Source organism: Prunus mume, linkage group LG4, assembly GCF_029339155.1.
Source record: "Prunus mume cultivar Tortuosa linkage group LG4, ASM2933915v1, whole genome shotgun sequence".
Classification (NCBI taxonomy): Eukaryota; Viridiplantae; Streptophyta; class Magnoliopsida; order Rosales; family Rosaceae; genus Prunus; species Prunus mume.
The window spans coordinates 19,119,722-19,138,510 of record NC_142701.1 but is presented as its reverse complement, the minus strand read 5'-3'; the positions used below and the strand labels follow the sequence as shown (position 1 = coordinate 19,138,510).

Genomic DNA, 18,789 nt, shown 5'->3' with positions numbered 1-18,789 from the left:
TGTTTCATTTTATTTAGGTTTGCTGCATTATTACTGTGATTTAGGGTTCTAAACAAGTGTATTTTTATCTAACCGCCACCATATATATATGTGTGTGTGACATTCCTGATTATTGCCTTATTAATAAGGCAATATTAATAAGAATAATTTTGGTTTTTTCTTTTTCTTTTAAGAAAGTAAAATATAAATTAACCGACTTTTTTTTTTCTCCTAATAGAAGAAGAATAATTTATGAAAAAAAGAAGGGCATGGCAGTAAACTTGAGTAGGAAAAATCCAAGCTTGCGTAACCGTCGCAGATGAAAACAAGAAGAGAAAGCACCAGAAGTTGAAGGAAACGCAAAGCCCTTGTAAACAAAAGCATAGTTATGTGGCAGAATGACTGTATTACGCGTCCCTTTCCAGCCATGCCTTTCGCCAAATGGATTTTTGGCCTCTCTGCATTTTCTTACACTGCCGAACCTGAAGCAGGCTCGGCCTCGGCTTCGGCTCCGCCCGAGCCTCACCTGCACACAGCCTTATAAATGTGAGCTCTTCAACCAGTCCATGCAGCAAGCGATATTCACGCACTGAGAGAGAGAGAGAGAGAGAGAGAGAGTTTGAGAGAGAAGCTTAGAGAAGATCACAGTCGGTGCATTTATCTTCCTCTTTCTCTTTCTTTCCTTCAGTTCATTTCTCTTAGCACACTCTCTTTCTTTTCTTCTGCAACAGGGTTTTAAGAGACTGTCTTTGTCAATGATATTTTTCTTGTTTTTTTTTCCTCTAGATATTTGTGTAAACTAAAAGCCCTAAACTTGGTATGTATATAGTTTTTTTTGTTGCTAATTTGTTGTATAAAATGTGTGAGGATCTGGTGGATCTTATCGTGCATGCCTTGATCTGGCGCTGTAAAGCATTTGATGGGTTATTTTTTTATTTTTTGAAGCAGGCAACAGAAGTTAATTAATACGGAATTAATGGAGAACATGAACAAGGATCTGGAGAAAGCTGAGGCCTCTGAGATCATTGGCCATAGCAGCACAGAAACAACAACGAACGAAGTACTGGACTTGAACGAGGACCTAGAAGCAGGACTGGCGGAAACTGATGAAGAACATGTACAAGTAGAATGCAGAATTTGCCAGGAGGAAGATTTCATGGACAAACTGGAAGCTCCTTGCCACTGCAACGGCACTCTCAAGGTATTTATCAGCCGTTAAATATAATTATTTTGTTTGTTTGGTCAGATTTGCCTATTGATTACAATTGGGTTTGAATGTGTAACGTTCTTTGTCCTGAAGAAGACGTGCCAGTAGGTGTCAGTCAACTTTTTGTTTGCTTTTTTGTGTGTATGTGTTGAAACAAGTCAAAGAAACTCATGCAAATAGCTAGCCAGCTCCTTCGTTTCTTTTGTTTTGTTTTGTTTTTTTTTTAATTTTTTTTCGTCATCAAATTCTTTTTTCTTTCTGGAAATTAACATCAAGTATCGGTGCCTGAAGTGGCTAGCTAGAGTCGTCTGAGATCTAACTAGCTTCTTACTACTGCCTGTCTTTCTTTTCCTCTTTGTATAGTTTGCTCACAGGGATTGCATTCAAAGATGGATCAACGAGAGGCTAAGCATGATTTGTGAAATCTGCAAACAGGTATATATATTGTACATGCTTCCTTAATTTTTTTTTCATTTCCTCGAGCCCTTAATTTCCTTGACCACTAGAAGAATTTTATTTGTTTTATTTCTCATATGTGTCACTGATAAACAGCCATACCAGCAGGATTATACGATGGTCCTGCCTCCACCACAAGATGTTCAAGCCGAAGATGTCACCATTGGCATCAGGCAAGGCTAGTTAATTAATTATATGTCTCTGATTAGCCTAATAAATTAATAATTAAACATGTTCATGATTAGTCATGACCTTAAAACACTCGTATAATTAATGATACATGGGGTACGTGTGTGGAGTTGTGTTGCAGGGATGGCTATTTCACCGTTAATAACACTCCGGTGGTGGCGGCCGTGCAAGCTCAACGGGCGGCACAGATTGACGCAGCAGCAGCAGAGTACATGCGGCGGCAGCAGGCTTATAATGCTAGAGCCTTCAGTGGCAGTGCAGTGTGCCGCATTGGAGCTGTTATTGTAAGGCCTACCTAATTTAATTTAAGTCATAATTATTTAATTATCATTCAAGTATAGTCCACAAACATATGATATAAAGACTAATTAGATGATTATTAATTGTATCTGCAAATTTTTCCAACTTTAAGAGATAAATTTTTGTGTACATTTTTGTAGTGTACTGGTATTTACGCTCTAATAATAGCGGGAGAAATTGGAGGCATGCTCCATTTCCGAATACGCTCACCCCCCAACCCATGAATTGTATCAATCTGTTTGCTATTGGCTTGCAGTGCCTGGCGTTTCTGGTAGTGAAAGATGTCTACTACTTCATAGAAAATGGAGATGAAAGTGACCTCGTAACAATCTTTTGTGTAAGTGGAATATCACAATGAACCTATTTCTCATAAGAAATCTATTGCTTGTTGAGATTTATTTGGATTTTATATAACTCAGCTCCATGATGATTGATCGCTCTGCACAGGTTATGTTTGGTTTCTTTATACCATGCTATCTTCTGGCATGGTTTGCGAAAGCGTTGGTAAGCACTTCCTCAAACTCAGATACATATAACTCCTATTTCACCCTCACCTCTTTCATGGTTTATTTGTTCAATTATATGTAGTTTTTATTAATCATTTAGTTTTGTGAACAGAACCAAAATGAAGGGGATTCGGCAGCTTCAGAGGTTGCAGTTGCGTCGCAGTCTAGCGTCCCCGTTGTGTCACAGTCTAGCATGAGGTGACCATCCACATTGGTCGCAAAAACTACTCCAAAGTTGTAGATTTCAGCATTGAATCAACATTTGAAGTTATGCGTTTGTAATGTCTTGGCAAGTAATCTGCGTATGCGTGTGTATGATCGAGATGTGTATGTGTGCCAGTATTATCTGTGGATTGTATGTTTGACAACAATATATAATGATGGTTGTATTCAGTGGCGGAGCCACTCCTAGACCTGGAGTGGCCCTGGCCCCCCATATTTTTATCACTATTCTATTATATTATATATAAATTTGTAATAAACAACTTAGAATTTAAGTTAAAATTTCCTCTAAAACAAATTAGACATTACTCGATTAAAAATATTTAGCTCTAAACATGTAAGTATTGAATAGTTAGGTGTTTTATATACTTGTATTTTCTCCTTCGGTCCCCCCAATTTTACAATTCTAGCTCCGCCCCTGGTTGTATTGTATAAACCCATATGCTTAAATTGTGTTCCCTTGGTATGTAAATCATGCAATGTAGTGAGTTTTATTTTGTGATTTTCTGAACTTTCTTTGTTATGAGTGCATGAGCAAACATTGTGTGATATAGTAGCATATGTTAATCGGTATAGGCCTAAACATTTGTTTGGGCTTTTGTTGAAACTAAAGTCCTTGGGCCTAAGAACAACATAAGCCTTTGGGCATTGTGACCCATCTAAATGCCTCTCAATCTATATCCTTTTTCAGAGGCTTCATCAATGCATGTCAACTGGAAAAGTGGTAATGTGGCATTCACATGCAAAGGGGAAGTCTTATCATGAAGGTGACCATGTTTGGACAAGCACACTATCAATGATGAGCACAAGACACAGGTCAATTCCATCCAATTCCTACTTTGAATTCCAAGTTCTAAATGGGATCTTGAGACCCATCAAATTACAAAAAACAGTGCAAATTATATAAATGACTCCATTTGTAAAATCAGAAATTGCATTGATGACAATAGATTAGGAAATCTCAGTTTAAGCAAACTCTCTCAGTGACTGGATCACAGACAATTTTAAGTCCCTCTAACCCAACAAAACAAACCCAGTTCAAAGAGAATTCATACATATACTTTATATATAGTTAGTACATATAGCTAGGATAATTAAACTCAAAGCAGATAGTCGGTGGGCTGATCAATCAAAATCAAGGGCACTTGGGTCCTCCTTGCTGGGTCTTCCAGTTGTTGTAGCAAGGGCACGCAGCTTTGTTCCCATAATACCCTGGGGGCACACACAGACACTTTTTGCAGCATTTCTGACAGAAGAACATGCAAGGCTTGTGGTACTGGGTCTGGCCGCATCTCCTCGAGCATTGTGATGGGCATTCTGGTCATTTTAAGACAAAACAAAATTGTATCAGTCAGTCTGCTCTGCTCTATCAAAATAATATTCAGAACGGTCAAAACGGTAAAGGTCCCCCCACCAGCCCAGATACAATGGCAACGAAGACCATGGTCAAGATTATTTGGACCCAAAACCACAATTTTAATCACAAAAATCAAAGCTTTTTATTTTTGGGTTAAAAAAGCAGTAAGCTTTAACTTATAATAGTGAAGATTAACTACTTACGGTAGCTCTTGAGGCTCCCAGGTCCATATGCATTCTGAAAAATGAAAAAAAAAAAAAAAGAACAAAATTTAAGCAAAATGTAAGCATTCCAGTTCATAAACAAGGTAAAAATGCAAGCTTTATAGAAATATAACGACCCACATTATTTTCTATGTATGAAAAGTGTCTCTATGTGAGAGAGAGAGAGAGAGAGAGAGAGAGAGAGAGAGAGAGCTTACATTGCCACCGTGATGACCTCCATGTCCATTATTTGCCATAACCTGCAAAAATCAGTGAACAGAACATGTTATTTATGTGAATGTTGGTTTCTTTCTAATTCTCATTGGGGAAAATTTTGTTGCTTTTGTCTGAGTGGTGTTGAAGAGAGAAAGTTCATACCGTGGTTTGAAGCATGGAGATGGCAAGGAGTGCCAAGATCAAGGCAGCAAAAAACTTAGCCATGGCCATTGCCACAGAGACAGGCCCCTCCTAAAATGGCAAAGACTCAAAACCGAGAGAACGAGAAGAAGAAGAGGGGAAATCAGATTCAAGTGTGGTGGGTACTTGCTTTTGCTATTGTGGGGTATAAATAGTAGAAAATCAATGGCAGTGTGGGTAGTTGCCGGTGTGAGGCATGATATGGTTGGGTACATCCCACTCACACAGACTACTAGTTGTGCTAGCTCAGCATGAGATGACACGTGTGCAGGCACGTTGATCAAAGCGGCTAGGATTCTTTTTTTTTTTTTTTTTTTTTTTTTTGGTGGGACGAAATCAAGCGGCTAGGATAAGTGTGAATGAAAGTACGGATTTTGCTGAACTTTCATGTATAAAGTATACCCCAACTTAGAGAGAGAGAGAGAGGTTCAACATTATCCAACCTTTTTTGCCCTTTAGTCTCTTTAGTCATCATTACTTCAAAAATATCCGTCCGATCTGAGTTTACTGTTGGATATAAAATATCAAATTTCAGGGCTTATTTTGGTTCGCGAAGCCTTTATAAAATTTAGGAATTATTTGGTTCACGAAATCAACTTCTTGAGAATCAACTAGCAATATACTTCTTCATCATGTGCTCAACATAAAAGATGAGAATTGCAGAGGCCTATTCTTGCAGCATTGTTATTTATTAGATTTGGTAGGAAAATGGTGAGTCATAGTGGAAAGAAACACAAGTAAATACATTGTAGGCGAACTAGGAACTAGCTAGTTGGGTTGGATTGAAAGTTGAAACAATGCCGAACATTTAGAATCAATGGGTAGCTCATGTTGATGTCATGCGTAAGCAAGTCATTCCGGCTCAAAATTATAGAACTTGACCTAATGCAGATGATGAAAATAGCTAATCTTCCCTTTAATTTTCTTTGTGAAAAGAAAAAGTTAGCTCATGCTACAGCCTTGAAAACAGAAGGCAACAAAAGAAAGTAGCCCTAGCCCAGATTTGAACTTTAATTTTTATCTTGAATAATTTGATAGGGCAGACGGTGCATTGAAGGAGGTAGTTAGCGATTTGAGAGTAAGGGTCCCGCAAGGTCACAGTGGACAGAGATTCCAAGAAAACGGAAATTTTTGTTTATTTTGAGGACGATAAATAATAATGTTTGTTTAATTCTCTGTACCGAAAAAGGAAACAATAAAATTTAATAAAAGGGCAGGGCTTTCCCTTTAAAAAGTGGGAGGCTTTTGTCCCTCTGCATGTGCTTCGACTGAGCACAGCACATGACCCAAAGCTGATGACCTGCGGGTGGCTGTGGTTTGACAAAGGTGCGTATCCTGCGCCCTCCCATCCCATGCCTCTCGTTGTCTGGTCCAAATCTCATCTCAGTGCCAATGAGATTGGGTAAACTGTGAATGGTTTTTGGACTGCTCTGCTCTAAATTCACCGACATATCTACTTCTGTTTGTTCCTATATGCAACTCCAATTTCTAATTTAGATTTCAGAGTCCACACCCTTCAATCCTTTTTGAAACAATCTTTTAATCCAACAAGCCATTAAGCAATCAACCAATAATATGCTAACATTAGTCGTTTACGTTTATGTCAATAACTGTAAAATGTCGATGCATTGTAGAATTCATCCGTTCATAAGCGATATATGTTAGCACTTCTGAACGTATTCAATTGGTACTTATTCTTCAATACTCATTATATTAGGCAACTATTGAAATTTGAACTTTGCTACTAAGGATCAATTTAACAAAACCAACAAAGAAAATGAGAAGACCTCGTGTTACATTCGGTCTAACTTTATCTATAAAATAATGCAAATCATGTACTGCTCTAGAAGTACATAGGTTTAAAAAACTGATAAAATCAAATCATGCTTTTAGTGTATGGAAATATTTATAGTGAGCATGTGTTGGAGGTAATTAAATGGGGCATATGTTGTCATAATCTTGATTTCCATCCTCTCTCAAATAGTGAGTGCTTTCTTAAATTGGAATTGGCACTTGGCAATTGGAAGGCACCAACTTGAGAAACAACAAAATTGCATATGAAATGGATGTTGCTTTTATGCAAATTGCAATTGGAATATAAAAATGAGTCAAATTGAAGACCCTCCAACAAAGGGTCGTGTATTGCACGGTACATCACGGAAAGGAGCTTATTCCCAGTACTCATGTTGTTTCATGTGAGTGTGATCCAACTTCCACATGGGAGGGGCCTAAATTTAGTTTAAACCCACATGACTAACTCTTACTCCAACTTCTATCTTTTTCCTACTTGGGGGAAGATTTAATAAACCCTTGTCTTAATAATGTCACAAATATTTACACGCGGCATTTGATCAATGAGGGGTTCTTAATAGTCATCCTCTGATCAACAAACTTCTTAACATTGGACGGTTGAATTGAACCCCTTCAAACACTATCTTAACCTAGCCCACTCCTTAGAGCGCTTCCACCCCTATGGGTAAGGGTAAGTAAAGGGCTATCACTATTCATGTGAATCGGCCTTTGCAATTTTGTTTCCACCTAGGGCAAGGGCAATTATTATTCGCTTTAATTTATTATATATTTTTAATACTTAAACTTTAAAAATTAATTTTATTATTTAAACTTTAAAGAAAAAAATTCACAATTTTTTAGTATTTTATTCAATTTTTATCACATTAAAAATGGCAGTGGTTGGATTGCAATGGAAAATTTGATTGAACACCCCAGGTGCTGCAACATGTCTTGTAGCAGTGGAAAACAAATTTGAAAAGTGCGCTGACGCCATCTTGGCGTCAACAAACCCAGGCAACAGCACTTGGATCTACCTTTGGGCTTACCCGGGTTGGTGGCCCCTGTGTCTTGCCTAGGCTGCTTTGCGTGCACTGGAGTCGTCTCGCTGGCGAGGGCCCCTCTCTGCCGGGCCATGCTGCAGTGGACTTGCTCTTATAGAAACTCCTTTGTTTGAGAGGCCCTAATTCTTTGGGTCTGCTTGATCCGGCCCATTGGAAATATAATAACTTACATTTTGACCCAAATGTAAACTTGGGTCTAACGTTTACTGGCATGTGCATCCTCTGACTGGGTTTCTTACTTCTGGGCCCGGAAAAGTTAAGCTGTCACATTATAAGCCATTATTATATTGGGGTGGGACCAAACTTTCATTGGGCCTCTTTGTACCTAATTGTTTCTGCTTGAGGTTGAAGATTGGGTTTTGTTTGGATGCAGGAGTAGACTGGTCACCGGACTATAACAAATAGAAACATGAATCCCAGCCCAGTGGTTGGCCACATTTAATTGGGCAGTAATTCAGTCGCATTAGGATCAAAGATGAACCATTATTCTTACTAATCCAACAATAATACAATCCAGGCCAACGTTTCAAACGGCCGACCGGGACTGAACATGAAGACGATGGTACAATACTCTCTTCCGGGGCCGACAGAATGCAGGACCAGCAGCATCTGGATCAACCTCATATGAGTTTGATTCAGGTCCAGAGAAATTACAGTCTGTACCAACATGAAAGGACTATATTAGGTGGACTTGTCAGACGCCATTAATGGGATAAGCTCTGATGTTTCATGAGCCCAGGCGATGATGCTGCCCTTCTCAGCCTGCCTTCCTTATGTGGTCTTCCAGGGTCCATGTTTTTACTTGCTAATTAGGCAAGTAATTGGAAGATCTATGTTAATATAAGCGATAGTTTAAACTACAAAGGAGATGAAGGTTTCTCACACACGCACTACTATAGTGTCACCGAGTTCAAACATGAGAGGAGACCACTACTGCAAGTCAATATCTTTTCGTTTTTGGGTTCAATTATACGTGTGAAACTTGGTAGGAGAAGTGGCATCATAACAATTATTGCCTTGTGTAAGAAACCACAATCTGTCAATCAAGTTTGTTTCTTTCATAATTTGCCTAACCTCATCCTCCTCGTGGGTAGTAGCTCAATCAACAATGTGTTTCTGGAAACATAGGGGTCATGATTTTGACTCTTGCACACTCATCTTTGGGGCTAAGCTCTCTGCAATAATTTTAGCTGCCGTGTCCATTGGAGTTGTACTCACTTTATGCCCAGAGTCTCAACTCAACCCTTCCGTTTTTCATGAGTTAATCAAAAACAAAATGGACATTAATAACTTAATGAGAAATTACCGATGTGTCCTCCATGTAGGTCATAGACCACATATATGGGAAAACAAAAACATAAGTGCAAAATGTCCCATCTCCTCTCTACATATTAACTATTCGATCCTACTGATAATATAGTATAGTCCAGTAAAATATGGTCTTGATTTGCATATCAAGATTGAAGATTCGAACTTCTATGTCATCGTAGTTGTGTGTGTGAGAAATTCTCCACTCGATAGTTTAGACACTACCGCTTGTGCTAAACAAAAACAAAAACAAACTACTCAATCCAACTGTTTACATTATTTTCCGATATGCAGTCATTTTAATTGGTTGATATTGATAATATTCTTTATTTTCACAATTTGACAAAGGTCAGTGTATCTCATTTATTGCCTACCCAAAAAAGGAACACTGTTAGAAAAGCAATGTGAGCTCATGCAGGCAGCTTTTTTTTACCGCGTACGACCCTATTAGTTTGAAATTTCACCACCCCCAAATGTATGATATCTTGCTGGTTTTGAATCCGAGGTTTGGCAAAAGGACAACAAGTAGAGCAACCGTCCTAAAGAAACCAACCAGTTATGGCCTAGCTCTATCTAGTCTTGGTCATATCATATATATGTAAGAAATTAATTCTTGAAGAATCTACGATTAGGACTTAGTAGTTAGTTAAGTCTATACGCACCAACTACATCTAGAAAAATCCTACTTAATTAAGTACTAGGAATTGGAACCCATATACCTGATTCTTTAAATCTTTTTGACTTTTTCAGCACAGGAGAGAATGGTCAGGTTTTGAATAGTTTGGCAAGTAGTTGCTGGGCTGGTTAGGCAATGGAGCAAATTGGTGATTCTCAAAATTAATAAAAATCAAAATCCTACTAGCAACGGATTTAGCCAAGTTGGTTAAAGAACGAATGTGCTCCTCACTTTGCACTAGTGTTCGAATTTTCCTGAATGCAGTTTTGATTAAATTAAAGTAAAATATCACTCGAGTTAAAAAAAATAAAATAAAAAATCCCTACGGAGGGGGTAGGTCCTTTGTGGGTCAGTTTTCATGTAAAAGTACAATTAAACAAATATGAAGAGACACAACAATAATCCTTGACTCCTAGACTCCTAGACTCCTAGCTAGCTCCTTGTGAATCTATCTACTCAATGCGTGAATTAACTTTTCCTTTACTTTGACCAAAATAATTACAAGAGTAATTAGTGTAGGTGTACTCTTCTCTTGGTTTGAGATGACAGTGCCTTCCACTTGCAAACCAACCTCAGTTTTGTTCAAATTTAGTCTCTTGGATATCCCAAGGTAAACCAGAGCTTAAAAGTTGAAAACTTTAGAAGAAACGAAATAATGTGGAAATGGCCATCGATATCGCATTTATATTTCAATGATTGTGTACTATCGGGGAGGTAGTATTTATGTAAACCACCATTATTACTTGGGATGGTAGGGAAATTGGTCTCATGGTCCAAATGCATCTCTGGCCTTTGTTAAATGATTGAGGGTTTTGCAATTGATTTCCATTGGGTAGCTGAGCTTTCACACTTTGGCACACTCACTCAGGTTGCATTTCGTAGGATTTTCAACATTTGTCATCTGCAACCATATGATAAGATTCAAGACGACGCACACAGGAAAAAAAAACCTGTTGTTTCTACACCTGGGACTTCTCTGCTAGTTTGATAATCGTACGTTAATTCAAACACAGGCAAGATTAGAGTTGCTGTTTTTCGCTACGTGCCAAATCTGGGGTTACTTCGCTCTACATATGGAGTAAGTTAATTGTGGTGTCTCTTTCGTTGCACTGATCAACAAGTCTTCATTTAGAACTTGAGTTGAGGGTTCAGTGTCAATACCAGTACTTTGGGTTGGACCGTAACCCATTGCTAAATTGGATTTGTGCATGCACTTGGTTACTTATTGATCTCAATTAGGCCCACCTAACAAGATTGCCTATATCTACATACACTTCCGATTTTCAAAATTCTTTATCGAGTCCTAATCATGTTTCATAGCATCGTACATTTAGTATATAGAGGGGCGAAGTCATTTCTAGGTCTGGATTGTCTTTGTTCCGCTCTCCTTATGCTCCTCTAAATATAAGATTTGTTCAAACATGTTAGACTGTTGTCCAATTTAATGAATTCAATTCTATCATTTACTGAAAACGTTGAATCCGTGAAACTTGAACCAGTAGTTCATTTTAATTAAAATAATCTTGTTAAGTCCGGCCTCGCTGTCGAACATAGGCCACCGCCAAATTATCCCTGAAATTAACGTAGACATTCAAAGGTTAAAAAGCAAAGAGGAAAGGGTAGGAGAGTGGAAGTAGAAGTCATAGCAAAATTTGACGGTGTCCCTAAGGATGGGAAGTTTGTAGGTATGAGCTAGGTGGAGCGTCCCTATACCAGCCACTGGTCATGGTCATGGTCATGGTCAGGATTGATTAGGAGCTTTGGCTGGCTAGCAAGCTCAGAAGTTGTAATTTGGGTCCCATTTGAAGATCATCGGCCCCACCAGTGAATCCGGGAGCAAAGTCAGTAGATTTAGGCGTGCACAACTTGGAACTTGGGACAAAGTCATACCACGAACACAGCTCTGTTTTCCATTAGCAATTTAAAAGTGGTGGAGGGCCTAAGAGAAATGAGTCTAAACCTATAATTAAGGCATGTATCCTGATACAGGCAAGCCCCATGTGCCTTATGTCCCCAACCCAATAGTCCCTTACCCTAATTGGAATGAATGGGTTCACCCATCCTCACAAACTAAAGACATGGAAAGAATCGAGACATACATGTGTAAGTAAATATTTTTAACTAGAGGATGTGCAAATGATGCCATCGCACAACTCCCGATTTTTAGGGCTCCAGGCTCCCGATTGTGTGGCTAAGAGAATTCTTTTTCGGAGTTTTACAATTTTACCCATTGAATTTGTTTAAAAAGGGTTGAACTTTAGGGACCTCTTGTTGACCATCAAAATCCATATTCATGAGACAAAAAATTATAATTCGTAAAAAGAACAATATCCGTTTTCTCAATTTTGTAGCCGCATGGAAAAACAAGGTTGCGTACTAACGGGTTGCGAGTTTCGATGCAAAATGGACGCAACGGCTGTGGATTAACACGCCCTTCGATGATTAAACCTTAGCTCCTCCATGATTGGCCTGCCGACGTCATCCCCGACCTCTTCACCATTCCCACCGCTAATCCTAAATTTAATTACTGCGTCAAATAATCCCATGATTTATAAACTACACCGAAGTCAGTGCACCCAAACGGTTTTCAGGAAAAAGTTACGCACCGCACCGCACCACACGCTACGATAGTCCTGCAAGTACACCGGAGCACTCCCCTCACCTTATCTTAATTCATTATTAACGCTGACCAATATTTACTACCGGTTTACGGGGCCACGTGGCTCACACAAGGGACCAAATGTAGCACACGTGTCGCCACATTCTTATCCGTAAACACGTGGCGTTGTTTAAAGGCGGTTTATTACGTATTAAGTATGATTAAGCTCATGCACTAAGCTCCAAATTCGAGTGTCTCAGAATTCTGCGCTGCCGACCCAGTTTTACGGTACGGTTTACGTAAGGCAGGGACAAAGGCTGCAGGGAAACGATGTCGTTTAGGCTTGAGAAGACCAAAATGTTATTTGGACAAACTCCCGTTCAGCGTCCGAAAATTCTCTCAAACCGACAAAGATACTTTTGATTTATAGGGACGTGGTGTCCTAAACACCCTGGATTTTTTACGGATTCACTCCCTAACGTTCTAAAAAGCCAACATTACCAAATGGCCCCGTTGGATGTAAATTACAATCATGTACCGCTGTGGTTTGTGAATTAGGGTAAAATGGTCTTTGTGTGTGCTCATGCCACAGTGTGTCAAAAAGTGTAAAGGAGGGTGGCAAAAACAAATTTGAAAAGGTTAGCGGTCCAGGGGCTCACTGTGCAACTTGACCAAATTAAAGATGGGTTACAGTCAATGTCTGAGATTTGCAGGGCCTCATCACCTTAGGTTTTTATTAATTCATTCACATCATGAACAACTACCCGGCTCAACTCGGCCTGGTCTACAACCGAGTCAAAATAATTATTGCTCAAAAATGCTTCCTTAATTCCGAGGGTAGTATCCCAAGACCAAAATGGTTTATGAGAGAGAATAATTTGCATGTCACGGGAATAATACTATTTTATATTTTTATTCATTTAAGTTGGTTACGTGGAATTCTTATCATGCGTGACGGTATATGAAAATAATGTTACTCCTACAGTATATAGGTTTTTTAGTTTATGAAGAGTAGAACTTACATGTCACGAAAATAACACTATTTTTACTATTCCATATCACAGACATGACCCATGATTAGGACTTGAAATATAAGCCTCTCCTAAGTCCATGATTTGATTAAAATCATAATGGGAAATTTTGGGGGTCAATTTCAATGGAGCTAAAGCCGCTAAGGTATATTTATTACACACAACATCGATCTAACCCCAAGGTGGGGTCAGCAACTTAACCATGGATTAGAACCAGGGTTAAAAAAACAAGTGGTTAAGAAGGACAACCACAAAACCCAGATTTTTATTATCGACAGTCATCACTGCTCATCATCATCATCCTCTCAGCTAAGCTCCTTCTCCTTCTTCCCAAAAAGCTACCATCTTTCTCACTCCTCCTTATTTTTTTCTTCTCTTTCTTCCCACCCTGTGAGCTCCCATGGCTGCTCAAAGCAATAATCTGTATAAAAATCTAACCCTAACCCCTTAAAGCAGCTGCCTTTTTAGCTTTTCTCTGTTTCATTTTTTGACTTTGTGCTCTATTTTTTCGACACCTTAGATGTTCGAGCGATGGATATAACCCCTTCCATCACCACCACCACCAACAACACCACCAGCACAAAATCTCCGGAAGCAGACAGCGAAACCCCGACCCGGATCCAACCCGCGAAGCCTTTGTCCTTCAGCAACGGCGTCCTCAAACGCCACAACCCCCACCCCCACCACCACCACCTTCACCACCACAACATCCCCATCACGCCGGTCATCGTCACCTACAAAGAATGCCTCAAGAACCACGCAGCCACCTTGGGCGGCCACGCTCTCGACGGCTGCGGCGAGTTCATGCCCTCTCCAACGGCCATACCCACCGACCCCACCTCGCTAAAATGCGCTGCATGCGGCTGCCACCGCAATTTCCACCGCCGTGACCCCGAAGACCCCATGCCGCCATCCACCGCCGCCGCCACGACGCACGTCATCGAGTACCAGCCCCACCATCGCCACCATCCTCCGCCGCCGACTCACGGAGGAAATCGAAGCCCCAATTCGGCTTCCCCGGCCCCGATCTCGTCCTCTTACTACCCTTCTGCCCCCCACATGCTCTTGGCTCTTTCGACGGCTCATGAAAACGCCTTGGGCGGTCCTAACAATCATCATAGTCCTCAACCCCCAATTGTTTCGCCGAGCCCGAACGCGAGGAAGCGGTTCAGGACCAAGTTCAGCCAGGAGCAGAAGGACAAGATGTACCAATTTGCAGAGAGGGTTGGGTGGAAGATGCAGAAGCGGGACGAGGAGATTGTGCAGGAGTTTTGCAATGAGATTAATGTGGACAAAGGGGTTCTCAAGGTTTGGATGCACAACAATAAGAACACCTTTGCCAAAAGAGACGTCATCAATGGCAGTGGCGGTGGTCTTAGCGGTGGGGTTAGCAGACCCAACATTCTGCTTGAGCAAGCTCACAACAACGGCAACGGCAACGGCAACGGCAACAACAACGTCGACGATGAAAATGATGAACACAACGACGACGAAAACAACAACAACAACAGCGATATGCAGAACCTAAATCACTACCAGGGTACTGATGAGGGTGCGGCGGGACATGCTGGCACCAATGGGTCGTCGTCTTCTTCTTGATCCTTTTGATGAATAATAAGGAGTTTAGCAGTAGAGTAAGACCAGTACTATTACTTAATTACTTAATTAGTTGCTCTCTCTCTTAATTTTCTTTTTTTCTCTCTTTCTCATTGTGTTTAGTTTAATTAATGAGACGATCATCACTTCACTTTGTGAGGATAACCTGGGACGGGAGAGATTGATTGATCCAAAAAAAGGGAATTAATTTGCGTATCTTCTGTTAGTTTTTCATAGCTTCAGTACTTTTCTCCCATCTCTATCTGTTTTGATATTAGCAGTTTCATCCCCTGATATCATTTATTTCTTCTTTGCGTATTGATTTAATCATGTGAAGCTAAGTTTATTTGTGGAACCCCAAAAACAAAAAAGTGATGAATTTTTTCAATGTTCATGTTCTCTGAGAATAAGCTGCAGTGGAATTACAGTGTGCTCTTTTTCTTTTTCAGAAGGGGAGAGAGAGAGAGAGAGAGAGAGAGAGAGAGAGCTTTGTAATCTCTGAATCTAATGTCTCATCACAGAGAGATTTTCTTATCTTGTGTCTGATAGAAAGAAGCAGAAAGTGTTAGCGCAAAAACATAAGATTGGGGGCAGTTGCAAATTATTCTAGATTATCCTTTATCTTTACGCATTTCTTTGCTTTTAATTATCAAGCTAGAGAATGATCCGAGAGATCTAAAGAAACCATTTTAAATCAAAACCCACATCCCCATTATTACTCTTTCATTTTTCACCAAATTTTTAACTAGGTTGGCTTGTTATGTATTATGGGTATGGAGCCTACCCTGCGGACCATATGGTGCTGCCATGGATATTCATAGTTTCTGACCTTATGCCTCTAAATCGAGAAAAAGGCATGCATACAGGAAGGAAAAGGGATGCGAATGTGTCACCTTTTGGTGGGTTTGGTTTTGGATGGTAGGCTACAACACAATTAGGGACTACTCTAAGTGTTATTTTAATTAAAAAGTTAATTTGATCCGAAAGTAATGATTAATTGGCTAAAACAAACATAATCTAATAAGGTAAGTTAGTTAACTTGGAGATGTAGTAATGGCTTTGTCACTTACCTTTTAAGGGAAGCAGCAGATGGATTATATTATCTTAATGGAATTAATTTATATTATAATCTTACAGATGATGATGATGACGCAAGTGGTACTTAATATCAAGTGTCTTTTCCACCACACCCCTACTGTGTGGGTTTGTTTTGGTGTTTTGTCATTCATGAAGTCAGTAATCTTGTTTTTGTGGGGGCGTGTCCTGTGCCTGCATGCCCTTTCCTCACTCCAACTGCCAAGTATGGGTCGCTCAGTCAATTACCCTTTTGGGCGTTTTAGTGGCAAATGGGGATGGCCCTTTCCATGAGACGTGGTTCTAGACTTGCCTATCCTTAGTTAAAAGTTTAGAGCAATGTTAAAAATAAAATAAAAACTCGTACGAGATTGATCTTGACCAATGACTATTGGTGTACGTGGAGCTCAAAATGCATCAAACGGTCGAATTAGCTTATAAAGTTCTGATCGGTTAACCGTAACAATCTTAGTGCGCGGAGAGGCTAATCCTCACCGTTGTGGATGACCGTAGAACTCGCAACTACATTAATAATAAGGAACGACCCATACAAGTGTGGGTTGGCCGTTGTATTATCTTAGCATTCTCACCTGCACGAAAGTTGATCTTAACTGTTGATGCATGTTGATGTCGGTTAATTGTAATTTTACAAACTTCATTAAGATGCTGCGAACTATGCCAGAATGATCGGGTGGTTAATTATGATAGTAAGTACATGAGTTGGGAGGGGGGACCATTCAAAATCTATGAATTTTTTTCATAATTGAATGGGGAAGAGAGACCCTTTTCTTCACATTTAGTGTGAATGAAGTTGTAGGAATATACAGGGTCCAATTAAAGAAAATCAGTTATTGTGGAATGAGAATGATTGCTTAATGAGGGAGTTGAAAGTGAACAAGTCATTTGATTCTAAACCAAAAAAAAGTGACAGAGTAATTTATCTTGCACGTCACCTTTTACCAGAATGGGAAAACATATGGCAGCAGGCATGGGTTTGGTGAGAGAGTAGCCAGAAGCTAATTAAAACTGCACCATAATTACATGGTACTGATTAACTAACACAAGAAACAGGTAATGGAACCCACCTCTCCAACGCACATGGAGAGTCAGCTTTTTGGGATGTTGGGATTTGATCCTCCCAACAAGCTGTGGATGATTTGTAACTTTGTTCCTAGCCCAGAATTGCTTGTGAAGAAAGAAACAAATGGATTAAGTTTAGGGTTTGTACTTAATTGTAGATTTTGAGAGGCAATTAGATGTTAATTAATTACATGGACTTAGAAGATTCCTGCAACACTAGCAGAAAATGTTACTGTCAAGAAAATGGAGTGGTGGGGATGATATGAAATGAGAGAAGCATATATATTTTACTTTGAGAGTCATCATGCAGTATGTTTCCCCTGAAATGCAAGTCCAGGCAAGACGTGACTGGGACACTGTTGGATCGGTTTGCCCAAATGAGTGCCAGAAAAGATGATGCTCCTCCATGTGTTGTTATATTTATAAAAAGAAGAAGAAAAACGATTTCAATGTGCTTAAATTATATGTGTGTGGTATGGCAGCATGTGATTTAAAGAGAGAAAACAGTACAGGGAACTTGGGGAAGTGGATAACAGATAGAATAAGCACACAAATTGAATTTGAGGCACATGAGATGAGATGACTTTGTTTTTGTATGGTGTTGTGTGGTGTTATAATCTCATCTTTGTTAGGAGGGGGCAATTAAGTTTTATTTGTGAAGTCTAGTCTATTTTCCTTGGATTCTCATAGGGGAGCTTTCAAACTTATAGCCATATTTTCGGTCACTATAGGATTTCTTCAGACTAGTGGATTCTCTCTAGACCACTGGATGGGTCATCTTGAATTGAGCATAATCCAAAAAACCAAATGCAAAGTGGGGAAATTAGCACCGAGTCACTTTTGAAGAAAGCTCCAACGACGAGGTAAGGCCTACCAAGGCCTTTTTTGTATTTAAGTTTTACACCAAACTTCCATCTTTAGTTAAACTCTCGTAAGAATGACAAGTAACTTGTAGCTTTAGTGGTTAAAAACATTTATTTATGTATCCAGGTTCTTATGTTCAAATCTTTAAAGAGGCGATGATGTCTGTAGTGGCGGTGGCAACAACGACGGTAGTGACTCTGTTGATTTTTGATTGTTTGTCTGCAGTTTTTTTATTTTGTAATAATTGCATAAACTCCTTATGAGTTGGGTGTTTGATTGTTTTCTAGTCTCTACTTGTATTTTATACTTGTGAGAGTTAAAAAAAATAGATTATTCGATTACAAATCCAAAACAAAAGTATAAAGCACACATAACAATTTTGAGAAATTAAAAAAGTAAGTTTGAAAATCCTAGAATTAGGAATATTTCTCCTTTAAAATAAGTTGTGGTGGTTGTTACCCCGTGATGTCCCTTTGGATCGATGGTGATTGGAGGTTAACATCCTCCACATCGATACACAATTCTTTAACCTATACCTCCGTTGGGGATGGTGGGTTAAAGAAAGAAGGTTACAGCTGAATCGATCATGGAAAAAAAGAATAAAAAGGAAGAGAGAGAGAGAGAGAGAGAGAGAGAGAGAGAGAGAGAGAAAGCAATGTGTTAATTATCAAACCTTTCATGATTTATAAACCCAAAACACAAAGACCCTCCACTTGCTTGATATTAACACAACGCAGGGAGCAGCTGTACATTCCTCCATGATGTGATTTTCTTTTTAACTTTTTCAGAACCACAACAACAAAGGATTCATCTGTCCTTTTCAGTTAGTTTATTTACCACGCTAGCTATCTTGAACTACTTTGTATATTTACC

General features: G+C 39.5%; 3 protein-coding genes and 1 long non-coding RNA gene across 5 annotated transcripts; 3 read left to right on the top strand and 1 right to left on the bottom strand.

Moving 5' to 3' along the window:
* Positions 1-1,759: 1,759 nt before the first annotated feature.
* LOC103330006 (uncharacterized) lies at positions 1,760-2,839 on the top strand. The gene is made up of 5 exons (XM_008232546.2): positions 1,760-1,815; positions 1,953-2,115; positions 2,388-2,468; positions 2,579-2,635; positions 2,750-2,839. Exons 1-5 carry the CDS (start codon positions 1,760-1,762, stop codon positions 2,837-2,839), a joined length of 447 nt encoding a protein of 148 aa, XP_008230768.2.
* An 858-nt stretch (positions 2,840-3,697) lies between these two features.
* Positions 3,698-4,973, bottom strand: LOC103330005 (gibberellin-regulated protein 4-like). 2 transcript variants are annotated; one of them, XM_008232545.2, is made up of 4 exons: positions 4,798-4,969; positions 4,638-4,679; positions 4,420-4,453; positions 3,698-4,176 (listed from the first exon to the last, which is right to left on the bottom strand). In XM_008232545.2, exons 1-4 carry the CDS (start codon positions 4,864-4,866, stop codon positions 3,995-3,997), a joined length of 327 nt encoding a protein of 108 aa, XP_008230767.1. In that variant the 5' UTR covers positions 4,867-4,969; the 3' UTR covers positions 3,698-3,994. The 2 variants fall into 2 exon arrangements, with proteins under 2 accessions (XP_008230767.1, XP_088907363.1); XM_089051237.1 differs by lacking the exon at positions 4,420-4,453 and having other exon boundaries at positions 4,798-4,973.
* An 8,591-nt stretch (positions 4,974-13,564) lies between these two features.
* On the top strand, positions 13,565-15,114 carry HB23 (homeobox protein 23). Its single transcript, XM_089050310.1, has one exon. The coding sequence runs from the start codon at positions 13,834-13,836 to the stop codon at positions 14,899-14,901; it is 1,068 nt and encodes a 355-aa protein (XP_088906436.1). The 5' UTR covers positions 13,565-13,833; the 3' UTR covers positions 14,902-15,114.
* A 2,324-nt stretch (positions 15,115-17,438) lies between these two features.
* LOC148918078 (uncharacterized) lies at positions 17,439-18,283 on the top strand. The gene is made up of 2 exons (XR_016126215.1): positions 17,439-17,915; positions 18,043-18,283. It is a non-coding gene; the product is annotated as an uncharacterized LOC148918078 (long non-coding RNA).
* The last annotated feature ends 506 nt before the right edge of the window (positions 18,284-18,789 follow it).